Source organism: Lithobates pipiens, unplaced genomic scaffold (assembly GCF_037356315.1).
Source record: "Lithobates pipiens isolate NorthernLeopardFrog02 unplaced genomic scaffold, aLitPip1_a1.2 Scaffold_30, whole genome shotgun sequence".
In the NCBI taxonomy this organism is placed as follows: domain Eukaryota; kingdom Metazoa; phylum Chordata; class Amphibia; order Anura; family Ranidae; genus Lithobates; species Lithobates pipiens.
Window position 1 is genome coordinate 7,057,803 of NW_027507791.1, and position 19,964 is coordinate 7,077,766.

The 19,964-nt window shown below is 43.4% G+C and overlaps 1 protein-coding gene and 1 long non-coding RNA gene across 6 annotated transcripts in view; one reads left to right on the top strand and one right to left on the bottom strand.

Moving 5' to 3' along the window:
* The window catches only part of CEP128 (centrosomal protein 128), a 373,597-nt gene extending 359,967 nt beyond the window's left edge, over positions 1 to 13,630 (top strand). For all 5 annotated transcript variants that reach the window (XM_077463576.1, XM_077463578.1, XM_077463577.1 and 2 more), the window contains one exon: positions 9,586 to 13,630. In XM_077463576.1, coding sequence (XP_077319702.1) covers positions 9,586 to 9,671 — 86 coding nt within the window. In that variant the 3' untranslated portion in view covers positions 9,672 to 13,630. The remainder of the gene's footprint in view (positions 1 to 9,585) is intronic.
* LOC143942338 (uncharacterized) overlaps positions 1 to 15,925 on the bottom strand; it is a 53,637-nt gene extending 37,712 nt beyond the window's left edge. Inside the window, exons 1-2 of the long non-coding RNA XR_013264759.1 lie at positions 15,848 to 15,925; positions 9,566 to 9,667 (exon numbers count right to left, since the gene is read on the bottom strand). This is a non-coding gene — a long non-coding RNA (uncharacterized LOC143942338). The remainder of the gene's footprint in view (positions 1 to 9,565; positions 9,668 to 15,847) is intronic.
* Between the last annotated feature and the right edge of the window lie 4,039 nt (positions 15,926 to 19,964).

The following is a 19,964-nucleotide window of genomic DNA, read 5'->3' on the forward strand; positions in this document are numbered from 1 at the left end:
AGCACAAACAATGTAACACATATATGCAGCGTCCAGGAACTGGGAGCTGCATGGATGTGTTGCATGGTCATGAAGATGTTAAACATTTTCCTTTCACATTCATTTACAGCACAGGCTTACATTGCAAGGAGGGCATCGATGGACATCCTCCCAGCATCACGTTGCCTGCACCCCCATTCCTCGGGGGTGCGCTTTGTGATGCTGCATCCTTAGGACACAGATCTGTGGGAAAAGGGCTAATCATGTGATCAGCTGTGTCCAATAACCGCTGATCATGATGTAAGCACAAGCCGGTTATCGGCATTCCTTTCCTCGCGCTAAAAGCGTGAGGAAAGCCGATAACTGGCTTGTGTGAGAGGGACATCTATGCTGATAATCATGGCATGGATTATTAGTGCTGCCAATCAGTGTTGCCCATTAGTGCAACCTCATCAGTGCATATCAAGGAAGGAGAAAAATTACCTTTTTGCAAAAATGTTTAACAAACGATGAAAACTTTTTTTTTTTTTCCCCCTCTCCTTTGTTTTGCAAAAAATATACTTAGAGGTGATTAAATACCAGAAAAAGAAAGCTTTTTGGGTGAAAAATGTATACAAAAAAATTCATTTGGGTACAGTGTTGTATGACTGCGCAATTTTCATTCAACGTGTGACAGGGCTGAAAATTGGCCTGGGCAGGAAGTTGTTAAATCATAATTTTTTTCACACAAATTGAGCTTTCTTTTGCTGGCAATTGCTCACCAAACGGAAAAAAAACCCCACATTTTTCTTATTTCTGTCAAAAAAAATGTCACCCTAATGATCTTTCTTCATAAATTTTGGTCAAAGTGTATACTGCTACATTTCTTTGTTAAAAAAAAGCAACCCGTGTATATTAGTCCGTGTGAAAGTTATAGAGCGTCTGCAAACTGTGGTATATAGATTTGAAAAATTGATTAATCCTGATGTACCGAGGACCAATCTGATTTCCTGAGTCCCTAAAATGCCAGGACAGTACATATACCCACCAAATTAACCCTTTTTTTGTTGAAAGTAGACAGTCTGGGTTTATTTAGTAAGAGGCATGGCAAGTTTTTTTTTTTTTTTTTACATGCCATCACCGCTGCACTACAGAGTCGTCATCATATGGCTGGTGTGGCACTGACTGGTGACACACACACACACGCACACACACGCACACACACACACACACTAAGTTTACATACCCTGGCAGAATTTATGATTTCTCTGCCATTTTTCAGATGAATGATAACACAAAAACTTTTCTTTCACTCATGGTTAGTGCTTGGCTGAAGCCATTATCAATCAACTGTGTTTACTCTTTTTAAATAATAATAGCAACAGAAACTACCCAAATGACCCTGATCAAAAGTTTACATACCCTGGAGATTTTGGCTTGATAACATGACAAATTGACGCAAAGGCTGCTTTCACACTGAGGTGCTTTACAGGCGCTTTAGCGCTAAAAATAGGGCCTGTAAAGAGCCTCTCCTCTCACTCCAGTTTGAAAGCCCGAGTGCTTTCACACTGGAGTGGTGTGCGCTGGCAGGATGCCCAAAAAGTTTTGAAAGCTGCATCCTTGAGGTGCTTTAGGTGCGGTGTATACAGTGCCCTTGCTCATTGAAATCAACGAGCAGCACTGCCGAACTAGTGGCAAAAAGCTTTTAACCCTTTTTCGGCTGTTAGCGGGGGGTGAAAATGGCCACAAAAACAACGGTAAAACGCTGCTAAAAATAGCAGGGCTTTAGCGCCGACGACCCCAATTCCCCAGTGTGATAGTAGCCAAAGGTGTTTGAATGGCTATTAAAAGGTAACAATCCTCACCTGTTATCTTTTTGCTTGTAATTAGTGTGTGTGGTATAAAAGGTCGATGAGTTTCTGGACTCCTGACAGACCCTTGCATCTTTCATTCAGTGCTGCTCTGACGTTTGAGTCATGGGGTAAGAAAAAGATCTGTCAAAAGGATCAGCGGGAAAAGGTCGTTGAACTGTATAAAACAGAAAAGGGATATCCAAGGAATTGAGAATGCTAATCAGCAGTGTTCAAACACTAATCAAGAAGTGGAAAATGAGGAATTCTGTTGAAACCAAACTACGGTCAGGTAGACCAACTAGTATTTCAGCCTCAACTGGCAGGAAAATTGTTCGGGATGCAAAGAAAAACCCACAAATAACTTCAGGTGAAATACAGGACTCTCTGAAAATGTGATGTGGCTGTTTCAAGATGCACGAGGAGGCACTTGAAGAAAGCAATTACCACGTAAATGCCACAAAGTATCCTGCTTACAATATGCTAGACAAGCCTCAAATCTTCTGGCACATCTTTTTGACCACAACCATAAACACTTCATTTGGAGAGGAGTCAACAAGGCCTATGATGAAAGGTTCACCATTCCTACTGTGAAACACTGAGGTGGATCGCTGTTGTTTTGGGGATGTGTGAGCTACAAAGGCACAGGAAATTTGGTCAAAATTAATGGGAAGATGAATGCAGTATGTTATCAAAAAATACTGGAGGAGCATTTGTATTCATCAGCCAGGAAGCTGCCCATGGGATGTACTTGGACATTCCAAAATGATGATCCAAAAACACAAGGCCAAGTCGTCCTGTCATTGACTACAGAAGAATAAAGTAAGGTTCTAGAGTGGCCATCCCAGTCTCCAGATCTCCATATCATTGAACCACTCTGGGGAGATCTCAAATATGTAGTTCATGCAAGACAGCCCAAGAATTTACAGGAACTGGAGGCTTTTTGCCAAGAGGAATGGGCAGCTTTACCATCTGAGAAGATAAAGAGCCTCATCCACAAATACCACAAAAGACTACAACCCCTTTAATGATAGCTTGAAAAGGTAAAAAATACATTAAAAAAATTCACCTTTATGCATTAAGGCGAAAAAACATCCGACAACGCCCCCCCCCCCCCCCCATTTTACTTACCTGACCCCTCGAAAGTCCTGCACTCGCCCCCGACATCCTCTTCGCCGCTCAGCCTGGCTGTAGATTGGTTACAGTGGATGGATTGAAATGAGTGATACAGTGAGCGGCTATGGCCACCGGCTGTATCACGGGAGCGCGCTTACAAGCACTCCTCACTATGCGAGGGAGCTCGCATGAACATGAGAAGTCCTTGCGGGGGGGGCAGCCGAGACAGCCACCGAGGGACCCCAGAAGACCAGGTTTGGGGCCACTCTGTGCAAAACGAGCTGCGCAGTGGAGGCAAGTATAACATGTTTGTTATTTTAAAAAATATATATATATTATCTTTAAAACCTATTAAAGTTAAAGGGGGCAATACACAGTATTAGGAACTGGTGTATGTAAACTTTTGATAATAAATGGCTTCAGCCAAACACTAACCAGTGTTTGTGTCATCATTCATATGCTCTGAAAAATTATTGTTAATTCTGCCAGGGTATATAAACTTATGAGCACAACTATGTGTATAATATATATATTCTTCTTGTAGATCAGGGACACAGAGCCATAGTAGTTACTATGTGGGTTATAGGCCTTCAGGTGATGGACACTGGCACACCCTAAGACAGGAAGTCCACTCCCTTTATAACCCCTCCCACTACTAGGAGTACCTCAGTTTTTTCACCAGTGACTAAGGTGTTGGTCACAAGTAAAGCTGTGCTGTGCTTAGCTCAACTGGGGCAATCCTTGCTGGGGCTAGCTATGCAGTCAGATCAATTCAAAGTATCTTTTAGGCCAAATTTAATGGTACCCGGGCCTTGTGTCCAAAGAAACAAGGTTTTGCCTGTAATGCTTCTCTTTTTAGAGAGCTGGACCCCAGGATCCAGTACTTTGGTATTTTAAAGCCATAAAATTTTACTGGCAGGGTGCTATTACAGGTTCAGGAGTGTGGGTTCCCCTGAGGGTCCCCGGTTCCTGACCTGAAGGTTTGTTAACGGAACCCATCGTGAAGGGTGAAGATTGGGTCTGTTGGTTTTACCACAGAAAAGCCTGTGGTGGGAAAGGTAAGAGGAGTTTTTCTAAGGAATTTTATTAATTTTCTTATGAAATGTCTCCTTTAATAAGTAAATGTGGTCATGCCTAAGTGTCACCACTGGGGGCTGTATGGAGCACGTACCTTCTCATGCTTTCCTCAGAGATCACGCTGTGTCAAGAAGCAGCAGGCTTTTTTCCATCGGCTAGCAGGCAGTTATGGGGGGGGGGGGGTTTTGCTTCCACCAGACACCCCCCCCCCCCCCTCACAGGAAAGGATATAGCAAAAACGAACAATGATGCTGTTTTTTTTCACCGCCCCTGCACAGTGGCGACTCTCAGGTCGTCTCCTCGCCATCCCTCCCTCACAAGCCGATCGGATCGGAGGCCTGTGTGGGAAAACTCTTTTGTAAGGGGGAGGGGGCACGGCTTTAGCGTCCTCCGACGTCTGGTGTGGGAGTGTGTTTTAAAAACTCCATTTGTGCTGGCTGCAAGTTGTTGGAGAGACACAAGAGCAAAGAGGGGTATGAAAGAGGTTTCAGACACAGGCATTTCCTATTGACACATTTACTATTAGCATCAGGATGAGCATTAATAGCAGGGACAGGGCTGGACTATTGCTCAAGCGGTGGATGCGACCCTTCTGGTAGTACCTCTGCATTTGTGCATCGGGCTATGGTTGGAAGGGGGGGTAAAAACACCTCAAAAAAGGGCTCAAGAAGGACTTCAGCCACAAAAAAGCCTAGAACCATCTTTAAAAAAAAATAAAAATGGCCTCCTCCCCTGAGAGTTCTGAGGTGGCTGGTCATAGTGAGCCGTCAGGTGTTGCAACTGCTTTCAACACTGCAGCCCTTGTCTATTACTGAAGAGGTTTTTTCCTCAACCATTAGGGTTGGAGCAGGAGACTGATGCTTTAATCGGATCCCGTGATAGGTCCCTTTCCATTACCCAGGACCCTCAAACTGAGGAACCGGGGGCGGGAGATGATGAATTTCTCTCAGGGGACCGGGAAGAGGCCGATGAATCCTCCTCTGAGGGGTCAAATGCAGAAGGATCAGGTTCACAATCTGAAAGATTGATGATACGATCCCTTACTGAATTGGTCCATTCCACATTCATGCTGGCTTTAGCTGAGTCAGTTGATGAGCTCACTACTTGATTGGGTTTGCCAAAGCCTCCCCAAGCTATTCATGCTTTTCCTATGTATTCGTTGCTGAAAAAGCTTATGTATTCTGAGTGGGATCACCCAGATAAACAGTTTTTGATCTGAAAAGGTTTTCAGCTTTATCCTATGGAGGAAGAATTTAATAAGAAATGGGGGATGCCAGCAATTGACGATGCTATATCCTCTGTGAATAAAAATTTGACTTGTCCGGTAGACAATGCTCAAATACATAACAAGTTGGAATTCCTATAAAAAAAAACATTTTTTCTCTGGCAGGTTCAGTGGCTGAGCCTGCGCTGGCATCAATCTGTGTATGTCGATCCTTAAGAGATCAGTAAACAGGCGCTCAAGATTATTCCTGATCAGCAGGCCCAAGATTTGCCTGGGATACTAGGGGCGTTATGTTTTGCAATAGACGCTATGAGAGATTCCATTCTCCAGGCCTCACAACTTGCGATCGGGCTGGTGCATATGCGTAGAGTTCTATGGTTTAAAAATTGGTCAGCCTAAGTGGCAAGCAAAAAGTTCCTGGCTAGTTTTCCATTTTGCGGTGAACGGTTGTTTTTTGGACAATCTGGATAAATACATCCAAATAATTTCTCTTTTAAGCAAGCTTCTTTTCCAGTGCCGGGTGCATCAGTCTCCACGACTGCCTCCACCGTCAAGTTCAAGAGGTAAACCTCAGGGTCAACCCCAGGGACAAAAGAGGCCCTGGGGAAGGAAACCCACAAAACAAAATTATAAGACCTCCTTATGAAGTGGGGGGAAGACTTTTGGTGTTCTCACGGGTCTGGCAGGAAGAGTGCCGAGACAAATGGGTGGCTTCCTCAATATCTCTAGGATATAAACTAGAGTTCTGAAAGTTACCGTCTCCTCGTTTTCTCAGATCAAACGTTCCAAGGGATCCAGAGAAACAGAAGTCTCTCTCTCAAGCTTTGGACCAACTTTTGTCTCAAAAGGTTATATCGGTGGTCCTCATGGAAGAGCAGGGGTTAGGGTTTTATTTAAACCTTTTCACGGTACCAAAATCAAATGGGGATGTCAGACCCATTTTAGATCTCAAACATCTAAACCGTTTTTTTAATATGTGCTCTTTTCGCATGCAGTCAATCCAATCAGTGGTCTCGATTCTACAAGTTGGAGAACTGCTAGCGTCAATTGACACCAAGGATGCTTACCTCCATGTACCTATTTTCCCTCTCACCAGAAATATCTACGCTTTGAGGTAGAAAATCTTAATTTTCAATTTGTAGCTCTGCCTTTCGGTCTAGCTACTGCACCTAGAGTGTTTACAAAGGTCTTGGCTCCCCCCATTAGCCAGATTAAGGGCTCAAGGTATAACGATTCTAGCATACTTGGACGATCTACTCTTGATAGACCAGGCGGTAGCCCACTTAGATCAAAGTTTGGTCACCACAGTCAGCTAACCTGGAATACCTAGGTTGGATTCTCAACCTATAGAAATCTTCCTTAAAACCATCAAAGAGATTGGAATACATGGGTCTGATCATAGATACAACTCAGCAGAGAGTGTTCTTGCCCCAGGCAAAGATCAGTTCCAGAAGGGAACTGATTCAGGTGGTCAAAGCAAAGAAGAATCCTTCTATTCGACTTTGCATGAGACTGTTGGGAAAGATGGTGGCTTCATTTGAGGCTATTCCTTATGCTCAATTTCATTCAAGACTACTGCAAAACCGTGTCCTATCAACTTGGAACAGGAAAGTCCAAGCTTTAGACTTCCCAATGCATTTATCCCCAAAGGTGCGCCAAAGCCTCAGTTGGTGGTTGATAGCCAAGAATCTCCAAATGGAAAAACCTTCCTAACAAGTTACCTGGAAGGTGGTAACAACAGATGCCAGCCTTCTGGGCTGGGGAACAGTCCTGCAAGAAGCATCTGTCCAAGGAAAATGGTCCAAATCAGAAATTACCTTGCCCATCAATATTCTAGAGATTCGGGCAGCACGCATGGACGCTCAGATTCAATGACTCAATCACCAAGGGGGTACGGGAAGTCGTGCGGCCCAGAGAGGTGAATCTTATTCTAACCTGGGCAGAAAACAACATACCTTGCATATCGTCTGTCTTCATTCCAGGAATAGAGAATTGGCAGGCGGACTACTTGAGTCGCCAGTAGTTGCTCCCTGGAGAATAGTCTCTTCACCCTGACATCTTTCTGTCAATATGTCAAAGATGGGGAATTCCGGTCGTGGATCTGTTTGCGTCCAGGTTGAACAAAAAGATTGACAACTTTGTGTCAAGGACAACGGATCTGCTGGCATGCAGAACAGATGCCTTGGTTTTCCTGTGGAATCAGTTTTCAATAATTTATGCATTCCCTCTTATTCTGTTCCTTCCACGACTTCTACGCAGGATCAAGCAGGAAGACGGTGGCCCAGGAGATCTTGGTATGCAGAGATCGTAAAGATGCTGGTAGGAGACCCATGGACCCTACCGCCAGGACCAGACCTTCTCTTGCAGGGTCCAGTATTCCATACTACCTTACAAATGCTAAATTTAACGGTTTTGGCTATTGAGACCCACATTCTGAAGAGGCGTGGGCTATCAGGTTCAGTAGTGTCTACTCTGGTTAATGCAAGGAAGCCGGCCTCCAGAGTCATATATTATAGAGTCTGGAAGGCTTATGTCTCCTGGTGTTAATCCAGGGGTTGGCACCCCAGGAAATATGTCATAAGTAGGATCCTTGACTTTCTGCAGATGAGATTAGAAATTAAGATGGCCTTGAGTACTATCAAAGGCCAGGTGTTGGCCTTATCAGTATTTTTTCAACAACCACTTGCCTTGCACTCTCTAGTTCGTAGCTTTATTCAGGGGGTAACACGGCTTAATCCTCCTGTTAGGTCACACCTGAACCCTTGGGACTTGAATTTAGTCCTGTCCGCATTACAGAAACAGCCTTTTGAGCTGATATGACATATTCCCTTGGTCCTTTTGACAAGGAAACTCGGTTTTTTTTTCTGGTAGCCATATCCTCTGCAAGAAGGGTATCAGAGTTGGCTGCTGTAAAGAGCCATATTTGATAATTCAAACGGATAAGGTTGTATTACCTCCTCATCTTCTACCGAAGGTAGTGTCAGGTTTTCATTTAAACCAGGATACTGTTCTACCTTCATTTTTCCCAGAACCCTGTTCTGCAGAAGAAAGGTCACTACATCTCGATGTGGTGAGAGCAGTCAAAGTCTACTTGAAGGCGACTGCTCAGATTAGTAAAACAGATGTTTTGTTTGTGTTGCCTGAAGGTCCTAATAGAGTACAGGCAGCATCGAAATCTTCTATTTCTAAATAGATTTGTCAAGTGATTGTTCAAGCTTATGCTTTAAAGAGGAAAGTTCCACCTTTTCATATTAAAGCGCACTCCACCAGGGCTGTTTGCACTTTCTGGGCAGTGCATCACCAAGCCTCCATGGCTAAAATCTGCAAGGCCACAACTTGGTCATCAGTCCATACATTTACCAGATTCTATCAAGTAGATGTAAAAGGTCATAAGGATATTGCCTTTGGGCGTAGTGTACTGCAGGCAGCAGTAGAAGTCCTCTAGTCTCTTGGTGCCCTATTTTTGTTGTGTCTCCAGTTGGCATTGCTATGGGACATCCTACATAATAACTACTATGGCTCTGTGTCCCATGATGTACAATAAGAATTTTTTTTTTATATAACGGCTTACCTGTAAATTCCTTTTCTTTGAAATACATCACGAGACACAGAGGTCCCCGCCTTCTTTCTGGTATACACGTACATGTATTGCTTTGCTACAAAAACTGTAGGTGCTCCCAGTAGTGGGAGAGGTTATATAGGGAGTGGACTTCCTGTCTAAGGGTGTGCCACTGTCCATCACCTGAAGGTGGCCTATAACCCAGATCAGAACACACACAAAGTAGTATACTATAATGTCATTAATGAATTCCATTCATAACTCTTGTTTACTAGGGTTCAGGTGACTACTTGGTATCTGGGCTGCTCACAGTCCAGATACCAAGTACCACAATCTGGTTGCAGATCGCGTTGATGCGTGTGCGCCACAATGTACTGGTACCTCACTGTTTCTGGGGAAGCCGCCGCCAGCCAGCAGTAAAATTACTGTTTTCCAGTCAGCAAGTGGTTACAAAAAGTTTATGAGCATGTTGACAAAACGGGAGAGGGGAACAAGGGAATGTAAATTATATACCAATTAAACTTCAGGTTTAAGGCTGGATTCACATCTGTTGCTTACATTGTCATCACTAGGCTTTTGAATGTGTCTCATACAGTGCACATCAGTGTAGGACACAGATGCACCATATAAAGCAATAGGAGACTGAGTGCATGGTTTAATGGTATAAACACAGAAGTGTGAATGGACTAAGAAAAAAATATGAATAATAAAATTTCCACTGCCGCAAATAGTAAGAGAAGGAAAGATTACAATTTGTATTGACAAGCAGCAGGCACTCACCTTCTTGATGTTTATTTCAGCGCCAATAAAGAGAGGAACTCCGCCTTATTCTGAGGGCCTCAAAGATTCCACTAGGAGTCTCAACCTGAATGGAGCGACGTCCTAAAAAAAAAAATGGTGATATACAGCAATATTAGGCACATCCCTGACTGCTGGATCCAGTCTTGTCCCTGTGTGAGAATAACCACTGAAGTCTATTTATGTATATATGGATTTTATATAATAATATTTTATTGTAAATCATTTATAAGTAATCTAATTTTTCAAAGTGTTTTTTTTAAATATTTCAGATACTGTAAATCAGTACAAATGTTTTTATTTACTGATACAATTATCCTCCAAAGATCATCTATCTAGCCAAAGCGCTCCAATGGTTACTGAGGTCTCTGTGCTAGATAATAAGGCAGATGTGTGAATGTTCTAAATGCTGACAGCCCCCTGGTGTACAGCTACTTTCTATGGCTAAAAGTATGTGGACCCCCCTACAAATGAAAGCATTCAGGTGTATCCAATGATAATTACAACATAAAAATACATTTTAGAAATTTTTGCTCTACCAACCTTGCAGTAACATTTTGGGGACGGCCCTCTGCTGCTTCAAAATGACTGTGGGGTTGATTTACTAAAACCAGAGCGGATTGGCTACCATGCACAGCCACATTGGATTCTAATTGCAGCTTGTTCAACTAAGCTTTGGCACCAACACCTGGAAGCTGATTGGTTTCTATGCAGAGGTGCACCCGCATCAATTCCACCACCTGCCCCCCCAACCACACACACACAGTTTGTCTCTGTGTACAAGACCAGCTCCATAAAGACATGGTTTGACCATTTCGGTATGGAAGAATCTGAATGTCCTGCAAAAAGCCCTGATCCTCAACCGCACCACTGGGATGAACTAACTGGAATGCTGAGTGTGAGCGAGGGCTTCTAAGCCAACATTAGCACCTGCCCTCACAAATGACCACATATTCCCACATACACACTCCAAAACCTTGTGGAAAACCTTCTTAAAATTGTGAATTTTGTTACACCCCCAAAGAAGGGAATAACTAACTATGCTAATAGACATGCTTTAGGAACAGGATGTCCAACATCTATCTATCTAAAATGGTCAGGGGTAGACCTTGTATTGTGTGCCGGCTATATGCTGTGACTCTCCATGGTAACCAGATTGTGGAATTACATAAAATGTGCCAATGTCATAAATCTTGAATCATGCTGCACTGGCTGCCATCGCCTAAAAATCTGTACATTCAGCTGCCCCTATCCTTCTCACCTGCGCCAGGTGCCAAAACTTATTCTAAACTCATCTTGCAATCAGACTTGGAGCACTCACATTAGAGAAGATCTCAATCACCCTCCAGAGGGGCAGGAAGTGCACTCCCTGAAGAATTTCCCTATAACCCTGCAGTGAACACTCACACTAGAGAATATTTCCCCAACTAAACTTCGGCCGGCACTCTCCCTGGCAGGTTTCACGTAGAGAGAAATGACTTCACCAAATTATTATCTAAAACAATGAAGCCAAAACATGCTACAAGGTGGCTCAACAGGGAGGTCAAATATCTCACAAATTATTGTCTTGGAGTCTAGTGTACATATATTAAAAGCATGAATCTTTATTAATGGCCTCAATAAAGTATGTTGTAAAAATGACAAATGTTAATGAAAAGAATCTGTCCTCCTTCACACGGCTCCGCATAGTTCTGTCAATGCGTGTGTGATTCATACGATCAGCAATGTGGGTCAGGCAACGTGATTTATTCTTCATCCATAATGGTATCAACACCTAATTCATTAAACAACTTGCGTCCAAAACACCATTGCCTAGAAGTCCTGCACTGTAAAAGGAAGGACTTTGATGAAGTTAAAATCTCCCAGCATTTACATTGTCCTAATTTGGAGGTTCTAAAAAGCCACAAAAGTGTTTAGCATCAATCTGCAATGCCGAAAAACCTAGAGGAAGTCCTTCCACCCTTGTGTACATCAAAGAACATTTTCCAACTTCTGTGTACATCTAAACGTGCCTTCCATCCTGACTAATCCTATGTACATCAAAGAACTTCTTCCCTCTTCACTAATCCTTTACACACATTGAAACATCTTCCCTCCTCACTAATCTGGTGTACATTCAGAAATAGCTTCCCTCCTCCCTAATCTGCTGTACACTCAATGTCTTCCCTCCTGAATAAAAGAAAACTGCATTCAAACCAGGAATGTCTTCCCTCCTTGCCTAATCCTATGTACAATTAGGAATGTCCTCCCTGTGGCTCAGTTTTGGTAGAACAGTATAAGTAACCCGCTACAGAGTTTCAGGACTAGAGGAAAACCAAATGCACGCCATTTTTAAAGTATGGAATATAACGTTTGAAGACCTCTCCCCCTGTAATCTTAAAATGACCCCACTGTTCCATCATACAGTAAAAATAAGTTCCCACTCACAGGGCAATCATATATGGTTGGTGATATTGGCTTTAAGTTGAATATTTTGTAGATCTTTATAAAATGAGCCTAGGTTGATTACAGGCTGGCTGTACATTGCAGTTAAATGTGCATGATAAATCCATCCTGTACACATAGAATGGCACCCAATGCTCACATGCAGTATGCCAGCCCATTCAAAAATAAAAGGGCTGTCACAACATGGCTCATTGCACAAAAAAAAAGCATGTTCTATGGGACACACAACATGCATCTGAAGTTGAACGGCGGCTACATACAGCTTGGGGGTGCTCACACTGGGAGGGTTGAACTGAACCATGCCCTAGTTTGATTGTTCCGCCACACCCTGCTGGTCAGCACTCACACTGTGCTTTAAAATAAGAGTTCCCTGACACACTTGTGTCATCCAGACCTCAGTGATGCCTGCTTCTGTGCTCAGTGATCTATGGAAAGTTTTCTGCCCAGGCATGGTTTGTCCTGCCACTGAAGCAAACTGTTATGGACCACAAGTGAACTGTGCTCGGGACCACCTATTCCAAGAGGTAGGTCCCAGGCACAGTACACTTAACTGTTCCCAAGCACAGATCAGAGCACTTGCACTACACAAATCAACCGAACCAAGAGGTTGAGCTGTGCTTTGGGTGTACTCACACTTGGGCCAGTTAAACTGAACTGCACCCAAGTCCGATTCTCCCCCCTTCCCCACTGGTTTGCAAGGAAGTGTTCCCATGCACAATCCTCTGCTAACTGGACCAATGATCCCTGTTTTACTACAGCGAGGACTATACTCCGCATACAGTAGTTTGCATTCACACTGAAAAAAGTGGAACTACGCCCAGGACCACCTGTTCTAAGCACTCACGCTACACAATCAAACTAGCCTAAGGGGGTCAACCGCACCTGGGACTGGTTAAAAGTGCTAGTGTGAGTGCACCCTTATAGTCAGTGTAAAGCTAGCCATATATTATAAGATTTTCTTGTTCAATTTCCTTTAGATTTACCTTCAGCTATGTAGTGCACGGGCCTACCCAATTGCATACAATTTGAAAGTGTTTAGGTTAGACCTCATATTATACGCTTTGGGGAAATCTGCATATAACACCGATTCATGAAATCTGACCTAGGCATATATATCTGTAATGTTTACTTATCCCTGTCCAAAGCCCTAAGTCACGTGTCTTTCTGCTGCTCCATTCTTCTGTTATCAGCATGATAACTTCTTAAAAGTTTTGCTGACACACAATAGCTTAGTGGGGAGATTGCTGCACTGATGATGGATATGTGAGAACAGTGATCTGTATGGTGTTTTTTTTTTTTTGCCCGTTACACCTGCTAGGTCAAACGAAAAAAAAAAACTTTTGTGTACCCCGCATTACGCATTTGTTAAATGCCAAAACATATACTGTCTACTGAATATCTTGCCGATGATTGAAATGGGGGGGTGGATTGGTAGCAAAAAGACTGACTCACCTGTAATCTCAATAGTTTAATACAATTGCTAGATTTTATTTATAGAGGATTTCAGCTGTTTATTTCCTTACTGTTCCGCTTGTCTTTTTAATATCACTATCTGCCATGCTGCTTTTTCTTTTTTTAAATTAAATCAATTTGTTTTCTAAATTGTAAATCTCTGTGTGTTCCTTTTTCATCCCCGTACAAACATATTGGACATTTTTTTGTTATTAGAATTTGTAATAATTGTACTTAAAAACATGCAGAGGTGCACTAATACACTTAAAGGGATAACCATTTTTTATTCCAATCAGAATTAATTGGTTTCACCAATCCTAGGGGCCAGAACAGTGCAATGAAGGCCAATTGTTGTCTCAATCTTTATAAAGCTGCATACTTCCACTCCTGCACAGGAAGATGCCAGGAAGATCACACACACAGATCCTGCCACCGCTGTCATCAGGGGAAAGAATACCTTGTTCAATCACTGTGGCAGGACTGGACCATGTAAAACAGAAGTCTGAGTTTGAGATGATGGACACAGTTGGCTTGTGACTGACTTTGCTGGCATTGTATCTTTCCAGATGTCACAATGGCACCAATATCTGTATGTGTTTCCCTGTCCTCTGGGAGCAGGATGTCAGCTATCACTGCTTTCTTTGAATGATAGGTGCTGACTGAAATTTCATAGCAGCTCAGTTGCTCCTGCTATTAAGTTGAGGAGCTGCACAAGTGATGGTCAATGTTCTTGATGCAGGGAGCCACAAGTGCATCCCCTGACATGAACAATGAGCTACAGATAATATTCAGTGACTGTAATGCTACAGAAAACGAATCAGAGACTGCAGATATGCAACTGAAGATGGACAAAGACAACAGCATGCTCCAAGAAATGGTCAGACTGTGAACACGTTATAGGTGCTTCTGGAGCCTGGGTTGATGCTTCCAGAGACGCATAACATGAGACTGCTGGAGATCACTGCTATGAAAAGCCTATTTCCAAAGTAATGCTTACAGATTTGTGATTTCTACAGTTCCCTAGGAAAAAAAAAAAAGTACTTGGTCATATTTATAATTTCTCTCAGCAAGATCAATTTATAAATGGTCGGTATCTTTAGGTAGAATTTAGAGCCAGCAGCATATTACAAAAAACAGTCAGTATACAGACAACCAAGCTGGTGCCCTGAACCCATAGCATTTGTCTGGCTCTACGCAGCAGGCCATGCCTACTTTGAAAAATAATACAATTAAAAGTACTAATGCGTGGTACACATGGGGAGGTTATTTTTTTGTTCAACCCAGTGGGCTGAGCAGAAAAAAAAAAAACAGGTTGCCGTACTAAGCGATGTTAATATGGCGCCCTCCCCTGTTGTACTATTATGCTCTGACAGAGGGGATCAGCCAGCCAGCCTGTGTGTGTGTGTGTGTGTGTACCAGGCTTAATAGCATACAGTAGCTTTGTATTGTGATATATAAATATCGGTCTCCTTGATACCTCCACATAGATTCTATATATTTCCACAATATTGAGTACTAAGAAGGAACGAAGTCCCCAACACATGCTTGCTCCCAAACGAACCAACCATGCTGAGAGTTCTACTCATCAATCAGTGCCTTAACCAAAGAATACACTAGAAATCACTCTGGCAGGTGCAAAATAAAGCTGCAGGCCCAAAAAAAAAAATTAGAGACCCCATTCTTTTGTGATCTCTCTGCTCAACTGAAGATGACACCCCTCACTCACCCAGCAGTCACTGACACACCCCCATATAGTTGAAAGAATTTGTTAGGCCAAGCATAGTGGTCTCCTTAAAGATGGCTGCTGCGCTTCTGCATTCATGAATATTCAGTTTAACCCTGTCCACACTACAGAAAGATAATGCAACAGCAATAAAGGAAGAGGTTGCGTAGCAGTTAGCACAGACCAGGTTACACATGAGACAGACTCCAGAAACGGTCCAAGCAGGTTTGTCCTGCACTTATATAGCAAGACGGTAAACACATTTATAATGCAGGAGGGCTTCAAACAGCATGCCCAAAGTACAAACAAAACATCCCCCTTGTTCAAGTAAAGAACTAAAATCAAGTGCTGGCAAAACAAGTCTGGTCCATGGAGGTCCACCTAGCAACTTACAGGACTTAAAGAATCTGACACTAACATCTTGGTGCCAGAAACCACAGCATAGCTTCAGAGGTTTAGGGGTGCCCATAACCCCCCCCCCCCCCCCAAACACACACACCCACACCCACTGTTCACACCTTTACTAGGTTCTACAAATGAGTAGCTGGCTTGCAAGCTTGAGAAACGGGCATGGTGATGAAAATCCCAGGAACCATTGAAATCCCTGGTAGAGATAACAGTAACAGGGGAAGGGGTTTACTGACCTTTACTGGCATAAGCCTGAATCACCCTCAGACAAACTCACTGGGAAATGGACGACAAGGTAGCCTTCCCCTAAAAAAAAGAAAAAGGCCATTATTTTGTATAGAAGCGGCAGCATTCAGGTAAACCCTAACCAAATCCAGACCATGATGGGCTACTTCATACGAGAAGGACTGGAACAAAGAAGGCAGAACAATGTCCTAATTTAGATAAAAGGACAACACACCCTTTGGCAAGAAGGAAGGCCAAGGATGGAAGAGGACCATACCCTTCTATAGAGCCAAAATAAGCTGCTTGAAAAGACAGCACTGACAGCTCGGCCATCCTGCATGCCAAAGGGATAGCTGCCAAAAAGGCCACTTGAATGCAGGTTTTTTTTGAAGAGCTGACAGTACAAAATTCAAGTCCAAATAGGTCAACTGCGTTTCCATTTGGGAAACAACCTAACACCTTGTAGGAAATTATGAACCAGGGGGTGACCAGCCAGAGGGTGTTGAAAGAGGACAGCCAAGGCGGAAACCTGACCTGTAATATTACTTCAGATCAGATATTGATCCATCTCAAGTTGGCAGAAAGCACAACTTTGGGTAATGGAGAATTTCCAAGGATGTAATCCACAGGATTTGCACCAAGCAATATAAGCCTTTTACATGCAATAGTAAATCATCTGGGAACTGAATTTACAAGCTCGCAACATAAGAGATCACAGCTAAAAAGAGACACCTATCCTTTAATAGCATAGTTGTTGAAGTGTCACTAAAGCCACATCATACCAAATGGTGTATTACATGCTGTTCATACTCAGTCCTTCACTATGAGATTCATTATCTGTATCATGTTCCCAATTCAGCTAGGGATTTTGCAGAGCATTGTTGGCAGCTATGCCCTCAGTTTTCAGTGAGTTTCTATGCTATCACATCTGTGCAGCCAATGTGACTATAGAGTCACACATGTGAGTGTATACATAGTAGGGATGCACCAAATTGTTTTTTTGGTGCCAAAACCGATACCGAAAATGAAAAATACACTAGGCCGAAAACCGAAAATGAAAAATACACTAGGCCGAAAACCGATACCGAAACAGCACAGATACCGAAAATGACTGTTTTTAGAAAGTATTTTTATACAGGAGGTGGTCAGAGACTGGGGACATGGTTCAGGAGGTGGTCAGAGACTGGGGACATGGTTCAGGAGGTGGTCAGAGACTGGGGACATGGTTCAGGAGGTGGTCAGAGACTGGGGACATGGTTCAGGAGGTGGTCAGAGACTGGCGGCATGGTACAGGAGGTGGTCAGAGACTGGCGGCATGGTACAGGAGGTGGTCAGAGACTGGCGGCATGGTACAGGAGGTGGTCAGAGACTGGCGGCATGGTACAGGAGGTGGTCAGAGACTGGCGGCATGGTACAGGAGGTGGTCAGAGACTGGCGGCATGGTACAGGAGGTGGTCAGAGACTGGGGACATGGTACAGGAGATGGTCAGAGACAGAGGACGTGGTACAAGAGGCGTCCCCCATTGCAGGCCTTTGCAGCCAGTGTGTCCCATTTTGCAGCCAGTGTGTCCCATTTTGCAGCCAGTGTGTGCCATTTTGCAGCCAGCCTGTGCAGGGAAGAGAGCCGCCTGTTTGATCACAGCGCCGGGAACATCACAGCTTTCATTTCAATAGCTGTGTGTTCCTGGCCACGCGTCGTCACACACAGCCCCTCCCCCTTGTCCGGGCACTTAGATAGACAGATCATCCACAGGATTGGACGGATGATCTGTCTATCAAAGTGCCCGGACAAGGGGGAAGGGCTGTGTGTGACGGCGCACGGCCGGGAACACACAGTTATTGAAATGAAAGCTGTGATGTTCCCGGCGCTGTGATCAAACAGGCGGCGGAGGCGGCTCTCCTGCGCTATACACCCCCATGATGGGCGTTGCCAGGGGCGGAGCCCCACCCCCACCCAGGCCACACCCCATTTTCGGCTCCATTATCGGCCGTTTTTCTCTTTCGGCAAATTGCCGAAAAGGGCATTTTCGGCCGATATGTTTCGGCGGCCGAAGTTTTGGTGCATCCCTAATACATAGTGGAAAATTACAGCCCACTTCCTCTCTCCTCCTCCATGCTCACTAACCAGCTAAACACAATGGGGTGGATACTACAGGTATATTGATGGGGGCTTCTCCTCCCTGTTATTATAAGACACAGGCTGGGGTGTGCCACAGCCTGTGACTGGTATAAATCCTCCCACACCATGTTATGTCCACAAAATAATAACGTTTGATTTCAAATATTTATTTGCAAGACAATTTAAAACAGTTTATTTACATTATTTATTTTTACTCTGTATTCTAAAGGCCGTTTTTTTGTATTTTAACATGTGACCAGCAGCAGAGGACGAGAAGCTCCCCCTGTTGATGTTTCCCTGCAGACAGGCTGGGAGAGGGCTGGGTCATGTGACAGCTGTATATCAATTAGGAAAAGGTACTTGGATGTTTTTTTAATTAATATAATTACAGTGCCATCGTCCACTTACTGAAATAGAAGGAACAAAGTAAATTAAACAATGTTTGTTTAGTATCACTTCAAAGCCAGCAACAGTAACGCACGGTGGAAAATTGGATCCCAGGTTAGTAGATCCAGACCTAATGGTAAGGTGCTAAGTATTCATCCAGACAAATCTGGTCTGTGTACCAGGCCTTACACAGCCAGCCTTGGGCTACTAAAAACTAGAATGATTTCCAGTTATTATTTTTTTGCAACAACTGAGGCAGAAATTGAAGAAGAGAGAAGCATACTGTACCTGTTCCACAGTGCCACCAATACCTCTGTCACATCTATCCAAGGATCCCTTTTCTTGGCCACAAACCTGGATACTACGTAACTACTTACATCGTTAATTTGGTTGAAAAAAAAGACACAAAAGTCCATCCAGTTCAACCAGACAAAAACAACACACCACGCTCAAATAGAAAACGTACATATACACTATCCAATAACCACAGTTGAACCTGGAAACTAGACCCTCCACATTTATTGTGCCCTAGTAAAGACAAAATTGGTAAACTAGATTGTGATCGAGACTCCTGATAGTTTTCCCACCCCTGGAATATGAGTGGTGGACAGTGCCCTTTCGCTCATAGTATCTGAGCCACTTCCATCGTCACCACTGAACTCAATGTGCCCTCTGGCGATTTATGCTTCCCATGGGCATAGCATTGTCCAACTGCACATGGAACTGAGTTCCCTAAAACAGGCGGAACCTCCAAAACATTAATGAATAGTCTCCACAGGCCTGGATCCAAGAACTGGATTTCAAATAGTAATGCACCACATCTACAGCATTTAAGGCGTGTTAGTGAAGCATTTACAAAGTGTTAGCTGGGTGCTATGGAAGAGGCAGTGGAGGTTTCTGTCCCAAAACACACTGGGGAATAAAAGTAGTAGTACAGAGCAACCTTGTACCAGTAGTAACACTGTTTTCTTCTGTGTTCAGGCAATGCTGACAGTGCCAGGCAGGAGCATTATTGCCAGTGCCAAAGCTTTTTGTGTCAGCGCCAGCAAGTTATGGTGCCTGCAAGTGATAGTGACAATCTTTCCATGATCATCTTGAGCTGGACCAAGTTAAGTGTCCAAGAGATCAAAGTATACAACTCCGTCTTGCAGAGAAATCAAAACAATGTCTGCTATCCCACCTCAAAGCAGAGGTAATTCTCAATGCTTTTTCAATGCTTAAAAAGCACATTCGTGTGAACATATTAAAAAAAACATCATAAATGCTATAGGTGCATTAGGGAGCATTGCCTCATTCTTCATAATCAACACGTGTGAATGAGCCATAGAAGTATTTTTCCTGCTCCTGGGGTGGGATGGAAAAAGCAGACCATACCTTCCACACAGATGGAACCACTCAGATATAACCCATATCAATTGCAGATCTCTATTCTTAGACCTTAGACATCAAAGTAAGTTGCTGTCCCCTCAGACTATCCAATGGGATGGAAGGGGCCGACTAGTGCGTATAACCCATTTAGCACAAGCAGTATTTTATAAATTTACAATCTTCAAAAATGTATACAGTAAGTGTCTAGTTATAAATTATTGATCCACCAGAAATAATGATGGTCCCAGCTGTTT